Genomic DNA, 25,013 nt, shown 5'->3' with positions numbered 1-25,013 from the left:
ACACTGATATTGTCCTTTAAGCGGGTCTTCGGCACCTCTTAGTGGACATAGTTGCATATAACACCTTTATACCTTTGTGGGAAAACGCTAGTCTATGAAACCAAAGGGAAAGCAAAACATTGGCCTCCTTATACTGCATATTTCAAAAGGCAAGAAAGACAGTTTTTCTTGGTGCTGAGTGTGATGTATTTACTTTGCCTTGACACCATGCTACTTATACAATATCAGAAACAAATTGAAGAGTGTCAACAACCACGAGACCATGTCTGCATGTATTTCAGAAATCCAATTTTTTATTCTCTTGTTCATAACAATGAAACTTGTCTCAGTCATTCTATTATCAACCGTGTGGCCTCAGTCAATCACCATCTCCACTAGTTAGATGCATTTGAAGCCATTTCACCTGAACCACACACACACACACACACACACACACACACACACACACCACTGGGCTCATGTGTGCGTCTCTGTTTCCCCCTTTCTCTCTCTAACACACACACACACACGCAGACACGCACACAGACACGCACGCACACACACACACACACACACCACTGGGCTCATGTGTGCGTCTTTGTTTCCCCCTTTCTCTCTCTAACACACACACACACGCACGCACACACACACACACACACAGACGCACACACACGCACGCACGCACACACACACACACACACACACACACACACACACACACACACACACACACACACACACACACACACACACACACACACACACTTTTCCCAATCAAACAACATTCACACTAAATGGGGGCACTGTATCATAGCATCAACAAGGCAACACTAACAAAAACAATTATGAAATAAAATAAAAAAAATAACACCATGGTAATACCATGGAGAAGCGAGCCCTAGTCTGCTATTGGTTTAGTGTTTGATGGTGTTTGTAAAAGTCCACATTTCAGCATATCAATATGATAGGATAATTGTGATGTTCTAATATGTTCTGATCTGCTGGTACAGAAAGTGTCATGTATTTACAATGCAGCCTATACCCAAGACACACAGTACATACTGTACACATGCATGCACATACACATACTACACGTGCACGCTATGTACGCATGCATGCTCACATTCACACGTATGTAAACACACACACACATGCTTCCCAGAAGCAGTGAAATGGTCTAATGTCTTAGACATTGTACAACATGATAGCAAATAAAAAAAAGCACCAATAATATCATAGATCAACAAGAACAATAATATCATCATGAAAATAATAACATTAAACTAACAGTAATTCAATAGATCAGATTATTAACACTGACAATAGTGACAGAGTCGTTTAACTCAACAGTGATATTCAACACATTGTATACACCACAGCAGGAGGTTAAAGGGGAATGCCCCCCATTTGAATAATTCTCATAATGTTCTTCCCATTCATTGTCTATGGAGCAGCCCCAGATTTGACATCCCAGCTTGGAAGGTTCAGAGAGGATACTCTCTTTGATTTCTAGCTTTAGGAGAGAGTGGTGTGTGAATAGGGAGGTGTAGTGGTTACGTCATTGCTGTTTCCCGCGCGGTCCACCCCTCTTGAAATCGCAATGTATTTCCAATAGACACATTTCTAAATCGTCTTGTTTAAAACAAATAAAGCATGAACATTGGAATGGTGTACCTTTCTCTGTGTATTCATCGACAATATATAGCTCAACATGAAAAAAATCTCAATTAATCCTAAAGGTAGCAAAATAACAAGTTTATGTTTTCGTTCACTGAGCAACTACACTTCACTCTGTCAATGGCCGTGACGTGTATTAGGTAAGTGTAGTTATTTTTTAACGACAAATTAAACAACCTTATAACTAACTTTATTTCAGCCAAAAATGCTTAAACAATAATGTTAGTGATAGAAGGGAACTAATTTTGTGCAAAAATGGAAAGCTTGCCAATGTGCATGAGGCAGAATTATTACAATAGCCGATAATACTTTTTTCCAATGATAAATCCCTATACGGGTGGACCGCGCAGGGAAACTAAAGTGACGTCAGACTACACCTCCCTTGTCCTGGAGCACAGGGAGAAACATGTGTGACTCCTTCAGATGGGTGGTATCCCCTCTAAAGCAGACATAATGGACCCAGAGAGCCTTTCCCCTCGTCTGGGTGAGTCCTATGACCCCACATGTGCTCGTTCCCTGCACAGTGCACACTGCTGCCTTTTCCACTGTGTAGCTCTGATCTGTACCCTTAATGCACTGGCCTACCATACGAAAAGGAACTATAGTAAAACTACAGTATTCCTGAATACAGAAATACCATAGTGATTCATCATAGTAATATGTAGTAATATTATAGAATATGATATTATATATAGAATAATATAGAATATTATGGAAATTCCTGGGTTTCTTTTGTACATATTGAAGAGATTTACCATAGAAGTAGTATAGTGATTCACCATAGTAATAATGTAGTAATATTATAGAAATTCCTGGCATTTTATTTCGTACACACTGAAGAGACTTACCGTAGGAATACTAGGTTGGAACTATGATTGACCATAGTATTTCTACAGTGTTTTAGTAATCTATTTCTATATTAATTGGTGCATCTGGAACACTACAGTTTTAATATAGTTCATTTTCATATGGGCTCGATCATTCCTGTTCACATGATTCTTTACCGTAGTACTACATCTCAAACTAAATGTATCTGAACTGTCTGAAGTGTTCTGTGAAAAAAGGACCGTATCATTCCACAACAGGTTTCCTAGACAAGCCGCAAGTGTCCTTGAGATGCCCAGAGCTTTGCAGTGATGTAGATTAGTATTGCTGATTATGTCCATACTGTACTCTTTCACCAAGTTACTGTAGATTGACTAATTCATGGATGGTTGTTGTTGTTGTTGTTGTTGTTGTTGTTGTTGTTTTTCTCTTTAGCTGTGACCAACAGCTAGTATAGATTGGTCTGTTGTTCCATCTGTTTGTCTTTTAAAATGTTCATTAAAAATGCTGTGGCCCTGCCAGCCTGTTCTTTGTTGGCGATAATAATGGGTCGCAGCTAATACATGCTTCTTTCTACAGTAGGTGACTCTTTTTGTTGTAGCAGGCGCGTCTATGATAAGCAATGACTTTTTATGGCACGTCTTCCATATTTCCTCTCTTGTACAGTATACTACTGTAGCAACCAAAACCCTTTTCTGAGATCAATGCAAGTAAGTTGTAACACTTATCTACGTATTCATCGTATGGGTAAGATCACCTGGATTCAGATGAGACACAAGCACAAGAAGAAGCAACTCTGTGGTGTTGGGGGGATTAACCAGGCCGGTATAATATGTTACAGTTCAGCTCCGTTTAGTTCAGCAGGGTGAAAAGATTCCAGTGGTCCTAATTCTAGGTCCATACCCCCGGACGCAATCCATGGCCTGGGTTTAAATCCATATCCTAGGACTATATCCGTCCATCTAGACCAATGATTCCGTGATCTACAGATCTTTGATTCTCCTATTGATCCGTAGTTCTCTGTCCCAGCGACCCTTTCTGTCTCTCCAAGATAAACCTGTTTCTGGGGGGATTCAGATCTTTCTGTCTCTCCAAGATAGAGCCCCTGTTTCTGGGGGGGATTCAGATCTTTCTGTCTCTCCAAGATAAAGCCCCTGTTTCTGGGGGGATTCAGAGCTTGTTTTCTGGGCTCAACGGCTCCTGAGGCTGAAAGGAGGAGCGGATCCTCTGGGCTTCCGAAACACACAGCTGACCGAATGCCTTGTTGTACCACTCCGGAGACTTGCCCCTGGAATGGCGATAACACAGAGGATGGGTTAATGCTTTCACTATTGAAAAACCATTTCACAGCAAACAGTGACAATTTAAATGATTGCTCCTAGGTTGTACATGACTATTATGAATCAAAGTCGATCTGAGGGAGAAACATCCACAAAACTTTGGAAGAAACTTCAGAAGGGAAATTCAAAGAGTATCCCCCCGAAACCAGGATTGTCAGGGGTACATTCGGTGCTGAGGTAGGCAGCAATGAGCACATGAGAACCAGACCCACCTGAGGTCCACTCTACAGATGTGTGTGAGTCTGGTCCTCCCGGCACCAGAAGGTTCTAGCAGGTACTGTGACTCCAGGACCACTCCTCTCACCGCCCCCATGCGTGGGCTGTCCTCATGGTCAACAGACACACACACGAGCGCACAGGAGCCCTTACCGACGTCTGTACGCCACGATCTGTGGAGGAGTAGAGGGAGAGGAGGGAGAGAAGAGAGAGGAGGGGGGAGAGAGAGAGAGAGAGAGAGAGAGAGAGAGATAGAGAGAGAGAGAGAGAGAGAGAGAGAGAGAGAGAGAGAGAAAGAGAGAGAGAAAGAGAGAGAGAAAGAGAGAGAGAGAGAGAGAGAGAGACCATTCAGGGCACTTCCGTGTGTGGTGTGCCTCCACTGTAAGTTGGCATGATTTGTGTTATTATTATTATCCTGCCTGTATTTACACTTGTATTACCTATTTATATTTGCACATTGCCTAAATATTGGCACTTAAAAAAGCTGATGGCCATTGTACACAGCACAAGGTCAGTTGCAGGATATTAGAGGAAATGTTTAATCACAATCTTTCAGCTGTTTACTGTTCCAGCTAAACTGAGCTCCCTGGTGATCTATCTCTTTAAACCTTTCAGGATTCATAAGCTTCCAATTGCCAGTAGCCATTGATGCATAATCAAGAGAACGTTCATTCCTCCTAATTCTACCTCACATGTGAGGTCGTATGCCGGAACCCCTTAGGGGTTCAATTAGCAAGAGGCCTGAAATGAAAGATACACATGATTTTGTGGGCCAGACACATAATAATAACTAAAGACGGCGCATGTTCCAGAGGTCACTAGCTTAAAATATAATCTATTACATTTGTGTATACCAGCTCAATATGTTATTCTAAATACTTTCATACTTCTATTCATTCTCTGGTGCCTCACTGAATACAAGGAAGGCTAGTTGTTTCATTAAAAGGTGGGTTAGGATGTGTCATTTATGGATATTGACTTATTATAGATTAATCTTTTAGTTTTTTAAATGACATCAATTAGTTTCAATTAGTTGTTTACCCACAAGAGTTTGTAAGCTTAGAAATTATAAGCTAAACCGATCCTGGACTATTTGAGAAGGAATTGGAATACACACAAAATATCTCTCACCTATCTTTCACTTCTCTCGCACAAAACCAATCATTTCCACGGTTTTGATTTCAGAGTAGGTACTGTATGATGAATTAGCACTAATTCACTTGATACAGTATAATAGGATGCAACTGAATAATGCCATGACCTGAGTTGAGTGAAAACGGATGATTGGTGAGCTTTTAAAAGCTAAAAGTAAAATGGAATTCAGTCGTACTGACCTGAGTACCACATAGTCAGTGCTGGGTTGAGGCGCCATGCTCATGCAAGAGTACTGATAGATGTCCGTCTGCTTATCCAGCGTCTCCAGAACTTTCTCCTGCAGTAGATTGTTCTGCCACAGGGGGCGCTCTCTCAGCCGCTGCAGCAACTCACTGGAAGCCACCGGCACCTCTAAAGACACACGCCACCGTCGCAGAGGATTGCCATCTCCAACCTAACACACACACAGAAACACAGACATGATTTATTCATGACAACATACAGTACAAATAGGCAAGTGGATGTAAACATTGCAAATACGGTCCTATTCAGAGACCAATCAGTTTGGTGCATAGGCAACACCACAACACACCCACACGCATTAGATAACATGTGCTTTGCATGTGAAACTCCTTCAAAACTTAATTAAATGTGCTTTTGATCAGGGGTTCCCAAACTTTTCAGGCCGCGACCCCCAAATAACGGTGTCAGAGAGCCGCGACCCCCACTATTATAGGAGGTAAAGAAAAAGAAAAAAAGAAAAAAAAGATTATAATAATAATAATTTTTTTTTTATAAATGGAAATGTATGGTTGAAACAAGCAAACGTTCAAACGCACACACACTAATAAGCATTGGAGCCTTTTAACCAGGGCCGGACTGGGGAAATCATTCAGGCCAGGAAATATAGTGCAAAATATAGCCCCAGTCAGGCCACTTTTTAAGCAGGAGGTCTGGGGACATTTTTAGTTACAAAGACTTCATTTCCTGTTCTGGTGCAAGCATTTTTTTTATTTGTACCCTTTAAATGCCAGTGTTTGTGATGGCATCACAAATTATTGTTAAAAAACAGGCTAGCATAATGTATGATTAGCAACAACACTGATTTTGATGGATTTTCTGTTTTTTTGTAATGTCAGATTGAATCATAACACCACATATTCATTTTATAATTCTAACCCTTTAAATGCCAGTGTGTGTGATGGCATATATTTGCAATATATCAAATGCAAAGTAGATTTTTCTGGGGGGGATTATTACAGGCTAGCATGTGTCAATGATTAGCAACAACAGTTTTTTGTAAGGGTCCCGCCTCCACCAATCACATGCGGCTCCCTTTGTGTGTGTGTGTGAGAGCAAGAGAGAGAGAGAGAGAGAGAGATAGTTCTCCAACTTGTGTGAGTTGCAGTGATCTCCTGGTTGTTCCCCACCTAGGTTATCTAACTATTGCACTGCTGCAACTAGAAACACTGGCCTGGCCTGCTTCTAAGTTCAGTGGCCTGACTGCATAATTTATTTTTATTTATTTTATTTAAATTTTTTTTATCATCTGGCGACCCCCACTTTGGAAACCCCTGCTCTAGATAACATGTTTACGTAGAGTAATCATAAAAAAAAATATATATATATATATACTGTATATTATTATTATAATAATAATAATAATAATAATAATAATAATAATAATAATAATAATAATAATAATAATAATAATAATAATAATAATAATAATAATAATATATAATAATAATAATAATAATAATAATAATAATAATAATAATAATAATAATAATAATAATAATAATAATAATAATAATAATAATAATAATAATAATAATAATAATAATATATATCCTGTATAAGACATTTGACTAAATGGTAATTTCATTGGATATGCACTGTAATTAATGCTTGTATATCTTATCGTGTGTTGTCATGTTTGTTTATATGTTTGTTAAAAAAAAGAAAGAAAAAAATAATAAAAAAAAAAAAAAAAAAAATAATAATAATAATAATAATAATAATAATAATAATAATAATAATAATAATAATAATAATAATAATAATAATAATAATAATAATAATAATAATATAATAATAATAATAATAATAATAATAATAATAATAATAATAATAATAATAATAATAATAATAATAATAATAATAATATAATAATAATAATAATGAATGAATTTAATAATAATGAATTTATCATTTAACAAATGTTGCCGGGTCCAAAATGTATGTTGTTTTTACACATTTGTGCACATACACACCTGTCTGTGTGAGTATTTGCGTATTTGTGTGCACTGCCATCATATTTTATAATACCATTCCTGTGCTTTATTGTTCTTATTTCTATTAAGTTTAACTTTAATTTGTCTTAAATACTTTAGTATATACTTTAGTATTTAAGAACATTTTTACATAATATACATACAAATGTTTTGTTTGTTCTATTCTCCATCCTTCTACCATCCATAGCAACACCCATTATATCACCGATACCCTGATGGGGGATTTGAACTGCCCATCCGAGGCTCATCTTTTTTTTTCTTCCTATTGCTAGGTTTCAGGGAGTTGTTCCTTATCTTCATTGGGGAAAGTCTGGGGGTGTTGTAAAATTGTGGTTTTTATTGTGGATCTATTGTGATGTTACTTGTTGATCTGTGAAGCCCTTGTTGTGATTTTGGGCTATACAAATACATTTGATTTGACTTGACTTGACTTGTATGCCTGTACAAAAGAGGCAACAAACAAACCTTCTTGGATGCCAGCTCTGTCTGGTCAGTAGAGGGCCTGGAGACCCAGCCTTTACTCTTATCCTTGGTCTCCTTCAGCAGACTCTGGAACAGCCCTTCCAGCTGTGTGCGACAGGTTCCTTCCTCCTCTTCCTCCTCCCCCTCCTCCTCCTCCTCCACCTCCTCCTCGCTTGCTTTACACAGATCATCCAGCGCGGGCGCCAGGAGCTCAGCCTCGATGTAGGAGTTGCGAGACTGGGTCACCATCTCCTCTGGGATCTGGGGTACAACGGGAGTCACCACCACGTCAACATTGGTCCAAATAAGTAGCAGAGACAGCAGGAACAATGGCTGCGAGGCTGAAATTATTTTGATAAAACGGTTGAAAGAGCAATATGTGCTCACATCGCCTTCCAAATGATCAGTAGAATCTGTAAATAACTTCTGAAATATACAGGTAGTGAGTGGAGAGAGCAGCTAAATGGGTGTGATTTGGTTCCATCTCTTAGAATTAATGGAAAGCCTGGTTGCTCACACAGGTTGCAGATAGGAGAGGGATTTCTGGTTTAGACAAGTGTAGAGAGTTGCAATAGAGATACGATCAAGGCATGGATACTAGGGGTGGGAATCGCCAGAGACCTCACGATACGATACTATCGCGATACTTGCGGCACGATACGATAGTATCGCGATACTAAATATATCGCGATATGCTAAGTATTATCAAGTTTAATTTATTACCTTTTTTCAACTGCAAAGTAAAACTTTGTCAACATGTTTTATCTAATAAAATAAAGTTCAGTCTGTTCATCTCACTTGAATCATTTTTTATTGCAGAACATGGTATTTTCTCAAGCAGACAGATGTAAACACTGTAATGTGTGTTGCATGTACCTGACAAACTGAACTGTTTGTATTACAGTCATATTCCAACTTAACTGAATGCACATGTGTGTGTGTGTGCGTGCGTGTGTGCGTGCGTGCGTGCGTGCGTGCGTGCGTGTGTGTGTGTGTGTGTGTGTGTGTGGACTACTGTACTATTACAGGTATTGAAATGAATAATTTAATATCGATACTTGGCGTCCCTGTATCGATACAGTATCGCCACGCAAAGTATCGCGATACTACTACGTATCGATTTTCCCCCCACCCCTAATGGATACAGGTCTCAACATCAGCAAAGGGTTAAAAAAAAGGAAATGTTTGACCTTCACACTCTGTCAGTCGACCTATACAGCAACAAGCCCATCCTTCTTCAACAGCAGATAGAATGCAATACAACAGATAGACAGACACCCCACGAAGAGCAGTGTCAGCTGAGGGCATTCTGACCATGGTGTCAGTGACAAGGAGTCGTCACGAAGCCCAGAGGCTGTTAAAGAGTCGGACCTGAAAGAGGCGATGGCACTCAGCGATCATGTGGGCCAGCCCCTGGGTGGCGGCCAGGTTCTCACTCAGGTCCTTCTGATCAGGCCGACCCGTGGTGCCCTTCCTCTGGAGCGACCTGGAGGAGGAGGGTGGCAACTGTAGTGATTAGGGTCGGGGAGAAGCCTTGAGATAGAGAGTCGTGTATGAATCTGTTTGTTTTAAGTGTAAACTATGATGAAACGAGAGGGGGGGGGGGGGGGGGGGGGGGATAGTTCACTAGTCCTGACTGTGTTGTCTGTGAAACAACTGGTGTAATTTACCTATCTCACACCCTGCCCTCTTTTCTTGATCATCCGATCACAACTGTTGCTTCCCTCGAACAAACAAAGTTTGGGGTTTGAGATAAGTGGCTCAGCTGTGGTAAAACTTTGGGGAATGATGTATTCATAAACACTTATAGACAGTTTCAAAGTGACAACAATAACATTATAAAAGGACCCACATTTATTCCTGTTGCCATGTTAGCTAATGCAATGTTAGCTAATGCAATGTTTGTTAGCTAATGCAATGTTAGCTAATGCAATGTTTGTTAGCTAATGCAATGTTAGCTAATGCAATGTTTGTTAGCTAATGCAATGTTAGCTAATGCAATGTTTGTTAGCTAATGCAATGTTAGCTAATCCAATGTTAGCTAATGCAATGTTTGTTAGCTAATGCAATGTTAGCTAATGCAATGTTTGTTAGCTAATGCAATGTTAGCTAATGCAATGTTTGTTAGCTAATGCAATGTTAGCTAATGCAATGTTTGTTAGCTAATGCAATGTTAGCTAATGCAATGTGTGTTAGCTAATGCAATGTTAGCTAATGCAATGTTAGCTAATGCAATGTTTGTTAGCTAATGCAATGTTAGCTAATGCAATGTTAGCTAATGCAATGTTTGTTAGCTAATGCAATGTTAGCTAATGCAATGTTAGCTAATGCAATGTTTGTTAGCTAATGCAATGTTTGTTAGCTAATGCAATACAGGTAGCTGATAGGACATTGGGTCAAAACTGTTCCCTAGCAACAGAATGCCAGTGAAACGATCTAGAGATTTATACTGATTGGCCCAAAGCCGGTCACTACATTGATGGTTTCTTTTGTTATTGCTTTGTGGTGATATCTCAAATGCCACTGATCCAACCCAAGGCAGCTACAATTACAGGTCAAAATACAACATTTTAATGAACCATATCTCCAACACTGCAAGTTCAATTGACATGGAATTTGGTGTACATATCCAGCTATCGTTACTCTACAGATGTGCTGCAGGACCATCATGTATTCCATACTGTATTTGCCACCATTATTTGCAGTCTTTCCCCCAAAGGATTTTTCCCCATTTGCTTTACCTATCACCACTAAACATATTACTTTCAAAGAACATCCTGAATGAACATGAATTGAACCCTGGTGATGTGAGTGTGTGTGTGTGTGTGTGTGTGTGTGTGTGTGTGCGTGCGTGCGTGCGTGCGTGCGTGCGTGCGTGCGTGCGTGCGTGCGTGCGTGCGTGCGTGCGTGTGTGTGTGCGTGTGTGTGTTCCTACCTTGTTGACAGCATGTCGTTCTTCAGCAGGTTGAGATGGAATAACGAGGGGCCCAGACACACAGCCAGGTTCATCGCAGTCATTTGGTTCTCCTCCACCAAGGACGTGACGTCACGCAGGAAGTAAAGCAATGTCTGCAGCACCTCCCTGTTCTCGTCCGACATCAGCAAAATGGCCGCTCTCACAGCCTGCAGTCTCTGCTCTTTAGGAACATCTACAGGGAGAAGAAATGACGGATCCAAGAAAATGATTAACGACATTACTTAACAACCGTCTACACTACAGGCTAAAACCTCCTCCGACATCAGCGACAGAGAGCGGTGCAGGTTACCAGCTGCTGCTGGAGCCCTAACGACACTGACACTTTGTTTACTGAAGCCATTCATTACGGTACCTCTTTAGCCGAGTGGAGTGTCTGTCAGACATAGCAACAGTAACTAAGGGAGGCGGGACTTGTAGCAGAAATGTAGCCAAAACGGTGGAAGTCCATGGCTTCCAAGAAGACTCACACTGGTATATATGCAGGAAGGTCTCCCCTAGCTTGCTGGTGAGCAAACGGTTCAGGCAGGTCCCTGAAGAACTGCTTGACCATATCGGCGACGTCGTACGCCGACTGGTCCTCATAGATGACCGAGTCAGGAGACAGCTCACACTGTTGCCTGAGACCCTGGATACGAGACTTCACCCCTGACTTCCGGAACAAACCCACCTGGGGGGGGAGGGGGGTAGAGAGGAGATAGGGATGAGGAGGTAAGAAGTAAGGATAGAAGGAGCGAAAGAGAGAGAGAGAGAGAGAGCTCATGAATTTAAACTGCCAGATAGTTGTTTGTTAATCACCATACATTGTCACATTGACATCTGACCAAATAGATAACACTTCTTTAGTGCAGGGGTGACAAATAGACATGGAGAGCCGATAAGAGTCAACGAGGAACATGGGGGCCAGAGCCTTATTAAATGAAGTAAATAAATTACGTCAACGTGTCTGTTCCTTTGTTGTTTCAAAATCAGCCCTCAAATATAATTACATAAATTGCATTGCAATATAACAACTAGTTAGTATCTTCTCAAACCCCTTTGAAGGGCAAAAAAAAAACCACGAGTTGAGGAGGTCCAGGTGTGGCCTGCAGGCCCTACCTACTCTCCACCTACAGCTGAGCCCAGAGAGCTGACTGACCTGGTCCAGACAGTGGGTTCTGAGGTGGCTGAGGGCCTGTTGTAGACACGGAGGGAGAGGAGAGCCACAGCGCTGCACGTGGACGATGAGGGGGACACCAAACACACTCTTCTCCTTGTAGTCTGGCACCTTCATACGCTTCATAAACTTAGGCACCGACCTGGGAGAACGACGTGAACCAATATTAGGTGTATGTGTGATATAGTCAAGTCAGCTTTATTTATATAGCATGTTTACAATGACTAAAAGCCACCCAAAGTGCTTTACAGGTAGAACACAATAGAGTGTGTACAGTACAGTAACAAATAAAATACACTAAAATTACAGTAAATAAGTATAGTACACTAAGAAACAAGAGATATACAGTATATAGGGAGAGGAGAATAGAGAGAGAGAGAGAGAGAGAGAGAGAGAGAGAGAGAGAGAGAGAGAGAGAGAGAGAGAGAGAGAGAGAGAGAGAGAGAGAGAGAGAGAGAGAGAGAGAGATCAAAGTCAATGAGACGTGCTTCATAGCCCCATTGACTTCTATTAGAGTTGCTAACAAATACAAAAATGTTCTGCTTCCAATATCTGAACAACCAAAACACTGGTGCAGGTGCTTTCTGAATGTGCTGAAATCAGATATACTCTGTGGACTATTCCCTTTGAGGTTACGGCCGGGGCAATTAATGTAAGTTAATGGAATGTCTTCCTTCCATTAATGAGCTAAATATAAAAAGACGTGTGTGTGAAAGAAAGAAAGAAAGAAAGAAAGAAAGAAAGAAAGAAAGAAAGAAAGAAAGAAAGAAAGAAAGAAAGAAAGAAAGAAAGAAAGAAAGAAAGAAAGAAAGAAAGAAAGAAAGAAAGAAAGAAAGAAAGAAAGAAAGAAAGAAAGAAAGAAAGGAAGAAAGAAAGAGAGAGAGAAAGAAAGAAAGAACATACATGTGCAAAGTTAGCAAACAACGATGCATTTAGAAGTAATTCTGAAATGTCTAAGCGGCGTGGAAGATGGGAATGGTAAGGACAAAGTGATAAGATCACAAAATACTATGTCCGTGTGTGTGGGTGTGTGTGTGTGTGTGTGTGTGTGTGTGTGTGTGTGTGTGTGTGTGTGTGTGTGTCTGGGTGTGTGTGTGTGTGTGTGTAGTGAAAGGAATGTGTAAAATTGAGAGGGGTCTCACCCCGAAAAACTAACAATAACATCTCAGACAGGGACTTTCCATGTCCAGCTAATATCATGTCACATCCTGAAACATACGCTGTAAAACTACATTTAAGGAATGTGTGGAAGGAATGTGTGTAATAGGAACTAATAGCCACACGATGGTATGGACAGACACGCATCAAGAATGGAGAGAGGGCTACAGACAACAGTTCATCATAAAATTATCAGACGTTCAAAATAGTCAGTATGCATTATTGACTCAAGTTCAACCTATGTGTGTGTGCTTGTGTGTGTGTGGTGTGTGTGTGTGTGTGTGTGTGTGTGTGTGCATGCACATGTATTTGTGCGTTGTGTGTATGTGTGCATGCACATGTATTTGTGTGTATGTGTGTGCATGCACATGTATTTGTGCGTTGTGTGTATGTGTGCATGCACATGTATTTGTGCGTTGTGTGTGTGTGTGTGTGTGTGTGTGTGTGTGTGTGTGTGTGTGTGTGTGTGTGTGTGTGTGTGTGTGTGTGTGTGTGTGTGTGTGTGTGTGTGTGTGTGTGTGTGTGTGTGTGTGTGTGTGTGTGTGTGTGTGTGTGTGTGTGTGTGTGTGTGTGTGTGTGTGTGTGTGTGTGTGTGTGTGTGTGTGTGTGTACACCCACCAGGTCCAGCCATGTTTATTGGACATTGAGTATTTTTCCATGATGGCAGTCAGGCACAGGAGAGAGAACTTCTGCAGCAGACTGAGTTGGCCTGCTGATTGGCTACTAATCTGCAGCGAGGATGCTGATTGGCTGAGAGGGTCAGACATCCTAAAGCTTGGCCTCCGTAGTCTGGAATGGAGGGTAAAATGGAAGGATGTAGGGAAACACACACTCAGTGAGACTGAGCCAACATAAAATAGAAAGGACTGCACTTGACTAAAGAAACTCTTAATTATATATCTTAAGATATCTATATCTTAAATAACCTAAATTAGCCTAACCCAAGCCCAAGTGGCTAACATTGTGTCAACCAACTGATTAATTGATCGACAAATCTATGAAATTGAGTTTAATCTGTGAAATTGGGTTTAATCTGTGATATTGAGTTTCCCCACGTAGAATCACGTAGAAGGACCTCTTTAAATCTAGTGTATACCAGATATGTGCTCATCATTTTCTTAGAAATAAGTAATTCAGCATGATTGAAGCATTAAGGAAACAAAATTACCAATTGACTAAAAAGGTCTTAAGTGTGGGTCCCAAGGGAAGGCCGGTGCGCATGGAGCTCACACTTAGACACTTAGTTAGGCGGAAAGCGCGGAGCCTATGGGGCCAAGGTGGTTGACCGAGGCCGATTTAAGTGTGTTTCATATTTCGTGTGTCTCAGTGTGGCCCACGCGGCATCAGTTGCCACACCGTGCAGCCTGGGCGACTGGGCGTGCAGGGTCTCAGTGTGGAGCCACACAAACCGCATTGCAGTGATTGACTATGCGTTGCACGCCATTCTTCCAGCCGCTCTGACCGCAGTGGCTGTGAAATTACCTGACGTCCGCAGAGACCGTGCACCGTAAAGATGGTACAGTCTGCGAGACGCATGCAACGTGTTTTAGTCGACTAAGACCAAAACATCATAAGTGGACTACAAACAAACACTCACCTTCACTTTAGACACTTTAATCTATTTATTAACCCTTGTGTACCCCTGGTCCACTTTTTTGAAATATTTTGAGTGTGTGTGTGAGCACAGCGGTGTCTGTGTTTATTATTATTTCATGAAATTGGGTAAATATCTTAATTTTACATATATGTTCATTGTGTGAAAAGCTTATAACATGAAACACTCTAGAAAAATAGTTACAGTATTTAGTGCCTTGTTTACCCTTGGTCCCTTTTTCTACTCTCCGTCCGCGCCAATGTTAAAACGGCATTTTTAACCATTTTTAAATATGCTCTTATTCGTTCAATTCTCGATATATCTTCCAACCCTTTGCATATTCCACGAGCTAAGGACCTTGTCTAGGCCGGGATGTGCTGTTACCGATGTAAAACGCATGGTGGCGTCATCGCTCCACAGATAACTTTGCCACAATTCAGGGGAGGTGAGATATGCTGTACCGGGCTGATAGTGATTGAAACGCCGGAGACATCGTTTGGGGTGGTGGGGGGGGGGGGCGAGTGGATTTTCTGAGACAGAACCAGATACGAACCGGGCCGCGCAGTCGACAGAGCGCCATACGCCGAAATAAAAGCCCCCCATCGCCGGCGCGCGCCAACGAGGAAGTGGCAGGCACGGAGCAAGTCTGGTTCTATTCCCAACAGCGAGGCGTGTCCAATATTTCTGCCGCAGAACAACATGAAACAGCCCGCAACAGATTTGGGTAAGTTGAGCGCTTAGTAACGTTTCGCCTCAACGCCGTTTCTGGCCGAACTAGTCATCGAATCTTTAATATTTTTTTTGATTCGTATTCAGAGGTAATTCGTCGAGATATTTCTAAATGTTATTTATCAAAAAAAAATGGTCAAAAACAACATTTATCGATGAAAAAACACGTTCTATCAAACAAACACAGGTTTGAGTGGTTATAATTCATAAATATGAGTAATCTGTTGAGAGATATATTGAGATTATGCTATTACTGTTAATCATGGGTAGAAAAATGTTTTAAAAATAGTAAACAGTTAAAATTATATGGCTTTAAACATGAGCCATGATTTCATGACCAAGCCCAGGGTGTGTCAGCAGTCCCAGGGGTACACAAGGGTTGAGATTTGCAATACATTCATACCTCATTTGCACCTTACCTTAACGTTTTGTACCTCATTGTCTGCATTTGTACCTCACTGTTTACTCATTGTACTTAGGCTGTACTTTAGATTGTATATTGTATATTCCTCTCTTACTTACTTTTTTACTTACTTTTTTTACTGTATGAAGCACACTCTCAGGGGCTCACACAGAACCAAGCATTTCACCGTAAAGTGCGTGTATTTTATACGTGACACTGACAACTAATAAACAAACTTGAACTCGACTAATGGACTAAGAGGCGTCAGCCCTGGAGGATCCTCACCGTGGTCTGGTAAGAGAGGCGCCCACTCCAGAGTCCCTCCTCTCCCTACCGGCGGTCCCTGTGGAGTCCGTGTCATTCAGGGAGACCCCGTCTCGCTCCCCCTCGCTGGGGGGGGTGGTCCGGCCCTCCTCCTCGCCCTCGGGGGGCAACACGCTGCGCGTCCAGCGGTCCACGATCTGCTGCAGGCCGCTGACGTGCTGGATGATGTCGTCCAGGTGAGGGAACAGGTTGTCGTCTCGGTCCAGGTCCATCAGGTCCCCCGTGCTGGCGTACAGGTGGGACCCCGGCACGTTGTCGTAGACGCTCACCCGGCTGCCTCGCGGGGCTCCGGGACAGGGGGGCTTGCCCGACCAGGACTCGCCGCCCGGGCCAGGGAGAGGAGGATGGCGGGCCCGCCGCGACCGAGGGTCTCTGTCACTGGGGGAGGGGACTAGGCTCTCTATGGACAGGGCTTTTGGAAAGGTGCCCGGCTTGTGGTCTTTGGGGATGTGGATGAGGAGGTTCTCGTAGGAGTGAAACTGGTTCCTGCCGAACTGGCCCTGTCCCTCGGTCCTCTTGCCCTGAGAAGGAAGCTCCATGTCCTCCAGATACATGCTCCCTCTCTTGCTGGCTGCACGGGGCCTCTCCTTCCCATTGGACGCCACACTGTCACCGCCGGGGCTCACGTTTGTCACCGATCGGTCTTTGTACTCATCGCCGTGGGAGACCGGGGAAGTGCTGCCATCTGATTGTTGGATGTATTTCAGGCTGTTATCTAATTGGCTGATGGGAGTACAGTGGAGCACCTGTAGAGCGTGCGGCTCCTCCCCGTGCAACACCGGCCCGCTGATGACCAGGGCCGTCCTGCGATTGGAGTCCTTCCGCCGCGTGGACGACGGCCCCCACGTGCGCATCATTTCCATACGGCGTAGGAACTCCTTGGCTTTACTCCGACCTCCTTGCCCGTGACGGCCGCTCTTGCTCGGCAGGGAATTGTAGTGTGACATGTCCCTGGGCGGCTGGTAGGCAGCGAGGGACGCCATGGAAATAGAGTCGGGCATGGCAGAGGCAGAGTCTTCACTGTGGAGGGAGGAGATCTCCGTGATCTCCTGCTCACTCAGGTCCGTCAGAACACTCTCGCTGCTCACGGTGCTGTGCAGTCCCTCCCCCTGGCCACCGGTGGGGCTGCTTTCATCGTCTAACAGGAAGTTGATGTCTTGTAGGCGAGACCAGCGTCGGCTGCTCCATTCAAATGTCCATCGCTTGCTGATGGCCAACGGGTCATCCTCATCAGAATCATCAGCCTGGGCAAGTGAAGGGGAAGAGAGAGAGAGAGAGAGAGAGAGAGAGAGAGAGAGAGAGAGAGAGAGAGAGAGAGAGAGAGAGAGAGAGAGAGAGAGAGAGAAAATGTATGACGCCCACAGTATTTCCAATCACTATGTCATTACCACACAAGCAGAAAAGACTGGGCTAGTGCTGTACTCCTTTAGTGTCACTAGGTGGCATCAGAGGGAGGGAGGAAATGTCCCCTCCAATGTTCACATGTTGTACTGTACAGTACATGGTGAAGAAGACAGAAGGTGCTTTCATTTAAAAAGCTTGATATATACTCTGACTAATGTGGAAGAATGAATGGATAATCGGGTACATTCTGCAAATTCCCCAACAATAATAAGAGTGTACAGTATAGACTCATATAGTACATCATGTTCATTACAAAACAACAAATACAACCAACCCTTTCAGGAGTACAATCTCACATACTACACGAGTAGAATCTCACATACTACATGAGTAGAATCTGGAGAAGTGAACATTCAAATGATGATGCCACAGTGACACGATGACTCAAATGTAAAACATTCCTAATATTTAATAAGATTTTCAATCAATAAGATTTTTAAAAAGAAAAGAAAAAGAGATGCTGACTGTCCTTACTTTCTTCCTGGGGTGGCTGACGTCAAGTTTCATGGAGGCACACTTGTTCAGGGTGTTGAGCCGTCTGCAACACACACACACACAGTCAGTCAGAATACACCGTATAGAGGAGCGTCTGCAACACACACAGTCAGTCAGAATACTGTGGGTTGGATACACTCGGTCTACTCCTGTATATTCTGTTCCCGCTGTACTGGACATGCTTGTCTGATTGCTGCCAGTGTCTCTATCTCTTTCTCGTTCTCTTTCTCTTCCTCATTCCCAATCACTCTCTCTCTATCTATCTCTCTCTCTCTCTCTCTCTCTCATACTTCTTTTGTCTTATTTTATCTCCCTTTCTGACCATACCCTTCCCTCCCTCCGCTCTCCATTTCCCTCTCTCCCTCTCTCTCCCTCCCTCCATCTCTCTCCCTCCCTCTCTCTCACTCTCAAGCCCATGCTGCATTTCTCCTCCCTCTCTCTCGCTCTCGCTCTCTCTCTCTCTCTCTCTCTCTCTCTCTCTCTCTCTCTCTCTCTCTCCCCCCATGCTGTCTCCGACCTTTTTCTTCTCCTCTTCCAATAGCTCCCTCTCTTCTTTGATCTCAGAGAGAAGATCTCTTTTACATTCTGGCCAGACTGATCCTTCCTCACCCCAGAACCACAGCAGCTGTCCCCAAAACACAGTCTGCCTGCCCCTCCCCTCCCCCTCCCCTGGTCTGGTTCTCATAGAGATTTGATGGATGAGAGCAGGCACTCCCATTCAAACTTACACTCCTGCATGGCCGTACACTTTAACCTGTTATGTCCGGTGTGTTTAAACCACCTCCCAGCAGCCATAATACACATTTGACCCTCCCATTGTATTTTCCTACCAGATAGTCACTCATCTACAACAATGACTAGGTTTTTTATTTGTATATACGTAATAATAGTTCATACAGACCTTTTTTATTGTATGATAGACCAATCGTTTTCATTACAATTATTTTCCCCAGTGATAGATGCTGTGAACATATGCCAGATGTATTTCTGGTCGGCAGATACAGAGACGTGATCTGCACTTCTGTTCCTGCTCTCAGCTGCATTTTCAACCACTATTCTGTGCCACCAGGTCAAATAGTATCGTTGTACCCAAATGGTATAAAGGCGTCATAAACACATTAAAATCTGTCATCTTAATTTTTTATTTATTTATTTATTTTTAACAAATTGAGGATGTCATAAAATGTCATGCTGAGAAAAGAATCACGCTACCGGGGTCCCAAGCAAAACCCTGGACAGGCTCCAGTATGTTCAAAATTCAGCTGACAGGGTTCTAACCCGCACCAAACCCTGGCAGCACATCACTCCCACCCTCATCCACCTCCACTGGCTCCCCATCAAATCCCGCATCACCTACAAAACCCTCCTGCTCACCTACAAATCCCTTCACGCTCTGGCACCTCAGTGCCTCACTGACCTCCTCCACCCCTACACTCAGTCACGGTCCCTGCGATCCACGGACACTGGTCAGCTTTCCATCCCCTGAACCAGACTGCGGACCTTCGGGGACAGAGCTTTCAGTGTGGCAGCTCCCACCCTCTGGAACTCCCTCCCCGCAGAACTCCGCACCGCCCCAAAACTGGACTCATTCAAAAACTGCTCAAAACCCACCTCTTCAACTTGGCCTTTAACCCCTAATTTCTCACTTTATATTTATATGTTGTGTCTGTCCACTATGTTTGTTACTTTGTTATTTCCCCCCCCCTACTGTATGTAAAGCGACCTTGGGTCTCTTGAAAGGCGCTATATAAAATGAAGCTATTTATTATTATTACCATGGAATCTTTTGATAACATTATCATTGATACTCAGAAAGTTGACGCGTTTACGAGGCGTCGTTTGGATAAACATGTTAAAGTTGTGTTAAAACATTCCAACTTCCTGAGTCTCACGCGCTGCTCACACGTAAAACAACGCTCATTCCCACAACGGCATTCTATGATACTGTATGTATTCTAAGGAAGCTGAAGAAGACTGGCATCATCATCGCCTATAGCCAGGGGAGCTGAACATGTGTACCGGTTACGTATGGGTAGGTTTCCATGTGTCGGACCTGTCAGGTTTACATCAATATATTTATATTCCCCATACATGCATCATGCATGTATTTGTGTAACGGGGCACCACAGTGTCAGACAGTAGAGCCATATGGAATCCGCGATCACGGAATCGCGGACGGAATCGCGGAATTGAGCAATAAAAATGGAATCAACTATAAAAAAAAAAGAAAAAAAATTTATAAATATTTTTTTTTTTATGTTGTGGGACTTGTACAGCACTTTGTTCAACTTTGTCAGTGCTGTAAAGTTTAAACCTTTTTAAATCTTAGACAAACAAAACACTTTGCTTTCATGAAATATTGCAAGCCGTCATTTGAGGCTTTATAAAAGCAGCACATGAACACAAATCTGTCAGTGCCGACTCCGACCTCATCTTAAATAACAAACAGCATTGCTTGTTGTAGTTAACAAAGAGAGGCAGAGTTGATTTTGCAAAAATATATATACTTTTTTTTTTTTTTTTTATAATCTAATTTTATTTTCATATTCGAATCCCATGCCCATCGAACGAAGCTTCGAAGCTTCGAAGTATTTAAGACAGCCCTATTAAATGGACTGTTATATCTTATTAAATTGTGGACATTTATTCATTCCCACTTATTAGACACTATTTCTGATGGTACAAAGCAAAATACAGAATTCTGAAATATTAAAACGGAAAAAAACGGAATTTGGAAAAAAATTAAATGGAATTTGGAAAAAAATTAAACAGATTTCATATGGCTCTATCAGACAGACCCGCCACATAGAAGATTCCCAAACGGCCACAGGAGCCTTATCGACAGAGCTTCTTGTGTTGCAGTACGCCATCTTCTCTGCTGCTGAATATGTGGATCGTATTTGTCCCCGCCTGCTATATCCATAAATAACCTAAGAACCATGTGCAAAACACTTCTATCCCTTCAAGCTCTATGCTGCCGCCCACCACACCCCACCCCACCCTCTTACTTTCTCTCACCCTAGGAGTTGAGCTATATCTCTACAAACATTACATCTACAAACAAGTGTATTATTGGAAACATTCTACCCAAATATATACACTAGCTGGTAGGGGTGTAACGATGCGACCTCACAACGATTAATTTCGATTACGATTATTCAGGCAACGATTCAATGCATCATGAAATCTCTTCATTTGACCACGATTCGATTCGATTCAATTAATTTTCGATCAGTTAATTCCCCAAAAACATTTGAATACACAAATGTGGCTGGGGAACTGATTCACTCAGCATGAATGGACTATAGGTCAATAAAAACAATACACACAAAAAAAACATAAAAGATTTAAATAAATACATTTTATTTCGATTAATTTAGATTATAATCGATTCTAACATTTTCAAATCGATGCAGTTGAATCGTCACATTAGAATCGATGTATTTCGATTAATCGATGCATCGTTACACCCCTACTAGCTGGTGTTAAATGTACTATTATAGAATAAAATGGAGTCCAGTAGTTGAAGTGTAACCACTGCTCTCCACACGAGCTTCGTCCCCGTCGCCCTCCCTCTGACGCCTCGTAGGAGGTGAGAGGCGCGGTTAGTTGGAAGGGTGGTGTCGACATTCATATCTTCCGAGAGATGATGGTTAAAACATGTTTTGGGGCTTGCAACATCTATCACAACCTCTGTCCCAACATCTATCCCATCCTCTGTCATTGAGCTTTTTCAGCCTGTAATGGTACAGTGGGAACTCTCCCCGTGTTTACCCTGAAAGTCTTTACTCTGGACTCCCTCTGCTCTCTGGTGCCGACTACTAGACACTGGAGGTGCTTGCTACTCCTTATTCTGTCTAGCAGATAGTAATACACTGTACTGTATTATACATCAGAGCAGGGTCAAATATATATGAAATTATTGTTTTCTCTCTTTACATGGGTGGGTGAGTGAGTGAGTGAGTGAGTGAGTGAGTGAGTGAGTGAGTGAGTGAGTGAGTGAGTGAGTGAGTGAGTGAGTGAGTGAGTGAGTGAAAGAGAGAGAGAGAGAGAGAGAGAGAGAGAGAGAGAGAGAGAGAGAGAGAGAGAGAGAGAGAGAGAGAGAGAGAGAGAGAGAGAGAGAGAGAGAGAGAGCGAGAGAGAGAGAGAGAGAGAGAGGGAGCTCATTATGAAGAGTGTGTTTTACGGGCCCAGAGCCTGTTCTCAGAGGGTCTAATGTGTACTCTTTTTGACAGTATAGCTGTCAGGAATCCCTAACACTATCATTAGGAGAAGAAAGAGAGATGGGGTGGTGGGGGCGGGGGGCGGGGGGGTGGAGATCACAGCTCAGTGGCTCTTAAAGGGGTTGGGACACAGAGCAGTAGATGGGGTGGTGGGGGGCTGGGACACAGAGCAGTAGAATCGCGCGACTCTGGCTTCATCAGAAAGATCTCTGCGCCGAGAGGCATTCTATAAAGCTGGGAACGAGGTTAGTCCTTCTCAGCCAACCTCAGCGCGCGATTGGCTGAGGTTGAGTAAAATGCCATGGTAAGCCAATCAAAGGTAGAGGTGGGCGGGTTCATCCAGTGTCTGCACACAGCGCGACAACACAAGCCAGTCAACGTGAGACCGTGGTCCGTGTACGTTTTGATAGTTGTTTTGGTGGCCAAATAATCCAAAACAAATCCAACGAACAACACACGCGAGCATTTAATGACAGACAGTCCATGAGCATTTTTGTTCACTCTAGTCTTGTGTTAGTTGTGTGTTGCACTGCAGTAGTGGAGGCTCGCCTCTGCTGACATAGTGCTGCACTTCCTGGTTTAATAGCACAGTCTTCAGGTGCTCAGAGTCAGAGATATATATATCTGTATGTCATGCATGTCTTAAATGTCATGATCATGATTAGATTTGTACATAATCCAACATATGTGTAAAGAAACAACATATTCCAGTTAACGGTATATTTTTTAATGATTCGTTACAGTATAAATTAGGTTAACTGGAGCTTAGTATTGCTGGCTGGCTGAGGGGCATGTCGTGGCTCATGCGCATGCGCGGGCGTAAGTGATAACTGGAGGCGATAAGGGGGGGCGTAATAGCGTAGGGTCACGTGGGCTTAGTGGCCAATCAGAGGAACCCGGAAACCCAACTGCGTTGTAGAAAACATACACGCGGTTGGGACACAGAGCAGTAGATGGGGTGGGGGGGGTGGGGGGGGGGGAAGGGGTGGGCTTGGACACAGAGCATTAGATGGGGTGGGGGGGGCACAGAGCAGTAGATGGGGTGGGGGGGGGGGGCTTGGACACAGAGCAGTAGATGGGGTGGGGGCTGGGGGCTGGGACACAGAGCAGTAGATAGGGGGGGGGGCTGGGACACAGCAGTAGACGCAGAGAGAACTTTCTACTGTTAGTTGGCTGTGGAACCACAAAGAAATGCTGATGGTGTGGCACACAGCCATCTGCTAGTCGACCCCCCCCCCCCCCTGGCCTGGCCTGGCCTTGCCCCCTGAGGGTGTCTGCTCTTTGAGTGGGAGATCAGAGCGTGGCAGAGGGGTAGGGGGGCTTTCAGATCAAAGCCTGACTGACTGCTGGACGAGGAGACTGAGGGTCTGGGAGTTCATTAAGGACCTACGCAGGACGTCCGATGATTCGGGGGTTAACACCAGGCTAGAAGGGATAGATCAAGGTACAGAAGAGATGGAGGAATGGAAGAGAGTGTGTGTGTGTGTGTGTGTGTGCGTGTGTGTGTGTGTGTGTGTGTGTGTGTGTGTGTGTGTGTGTGTGTGTGTGTGTGTGTGTGTGTGTGTGGTGCGTGCGTGCGTGCGTGTGTGCGTGCGTGCGTGCGTGCGTGCGTGCGTGCGTGTGTGCGTGCGTGCGTGTGTGTGTGTGTGTGTGTGTGTGTGCGTGTGCGTGCGTGTTTCCTCTTACCGACACAGAGGTTCGACCAGATCCCTGTCCAAGAAGTCATGGTCCCTTTTCACTGATGCAATGTCAATGGGGAACTGAGAGTCTAGGAGAAAGAACACATTCTGGTTTATTATCAACAGGAGACGGCAGTGATGGGTGATATTTGGTAACCTGGTAACAATAATCCTCTGCATCTGGGATGATGAAGGACACACGCACACACACATGCGCACAAACACACACACACACACGCACACACACACACACACACACACACACACACACACACACACCACTCTTACGATAGCATATTATGCTAACCAATGAAAAGCATGCATTCAGTTATATCCGCAGACAATAAGTCCAAGTGCATTTTGTCTATTTTGCTAAGCACCCTCATCACACCCTCATCACACCCTCATCACGCCGTGCATCATGAAGCACGCCATCATGATTTAAGATGCTTGATGGAGGCGAAGGTCTTAGCGTTGCTTTTAACCATATAGAACAACAAAGAGAAGCGCGTGCTTCATCCCTTACGAATAAAATGATATAAATGACTCAATGACTCTTCCTCTGATTCTGTGTGCATGGTGGTAGAGGACAGACCTTTATGTTCTCTTGGGAACACACAGAAAGCCACAGACACCCACAGCAGGGCTGCATCCACAACCCAACATTACTGGGGCTCAAAGTGGCTCTCTGTGCTACAGGCTGCTAAACAGGGACCGGTGGAAATAGTTATTTCTTAGATTACGGGGGCTGCTTCCTGTTTGTGCTACAACTGTACGAGAGAACAGATCATCATCATCATCATAGGAATTCCTTTAGGTTTTTTCACAGAGATGGCGAGGAATAGAAGGATGGGGGGGGGGGGAAAGAGAGAGAAAGACTGTAGTATGATTTTAGTATGAGTGAAGTATGATTCTAGTATAATTGAAGTATGATTCTAGTATGAGTGATTGTAGTATGAGTGTAGTATGATTGTAGTATGAGT

General features: G+C 43.3%; 1 protein-coding gene across 1 annotated transcript in view; it reads right to left on the bottom strand.

The window, feature by feature from the left end:
* Positions 1–304: 304 nt before the first annotated feature.
* stard13a (StAR related lipid transfer domain containing 13a) overlaps positions 305–25,013 on the bottom strand; it is a 41,867-nt gene continuing 17,158 nt past the window's right edge. Inside the window, 13 exon segments of the mRNA XM_084320811.1 lie at positions 305–3,769; positions 4,034–4,210; positions 5,372–5,586; positions 7,895–8,152; positions 9,263–9,377; positions 10,827–11,040; positions 11,336–11,381; positions 11,383–11,535; positions 12,004–12,163; positions 13,798–13,968; positions 16,191–17,473; positions 18,108–18,171; positions 24,038–24,138. Of these exon segments, the coding sequence (XP_084176937.1) occupies positions 3,652–3,769; positions 4,034–4,210; positions 5,372–5,586; positions 7,895–8,152; positions 9,263–9,377; positions 10,827–11,040; positions 11,336–11,381; positions 11,383–11,535; positions 12,004–12,163; positions 13,798–13,968; positions 16,191–17,473; positions 18,108–18,171; positions 24,038–24,138 (3,075 nt within the window). The 3' untranslated portion in view covers positions 305–3,651.

The sequence above is a fragment of the Notolepis coatsorum genome (genome assembly GCF_963971535.1).
Source record: "Notolepis coatsorum genome assembly, chromosome: 8".
Classification (NCBI taxonomy): Eukaryota; Metazoa; Chordata; class Actinopteri; order Aulopiformes; family Paralepididae; genus Notolepis; species Notolepis coatsorum.
This window is presented reverse-complemented; position numbering and strand designations above follow the sequence as displayed.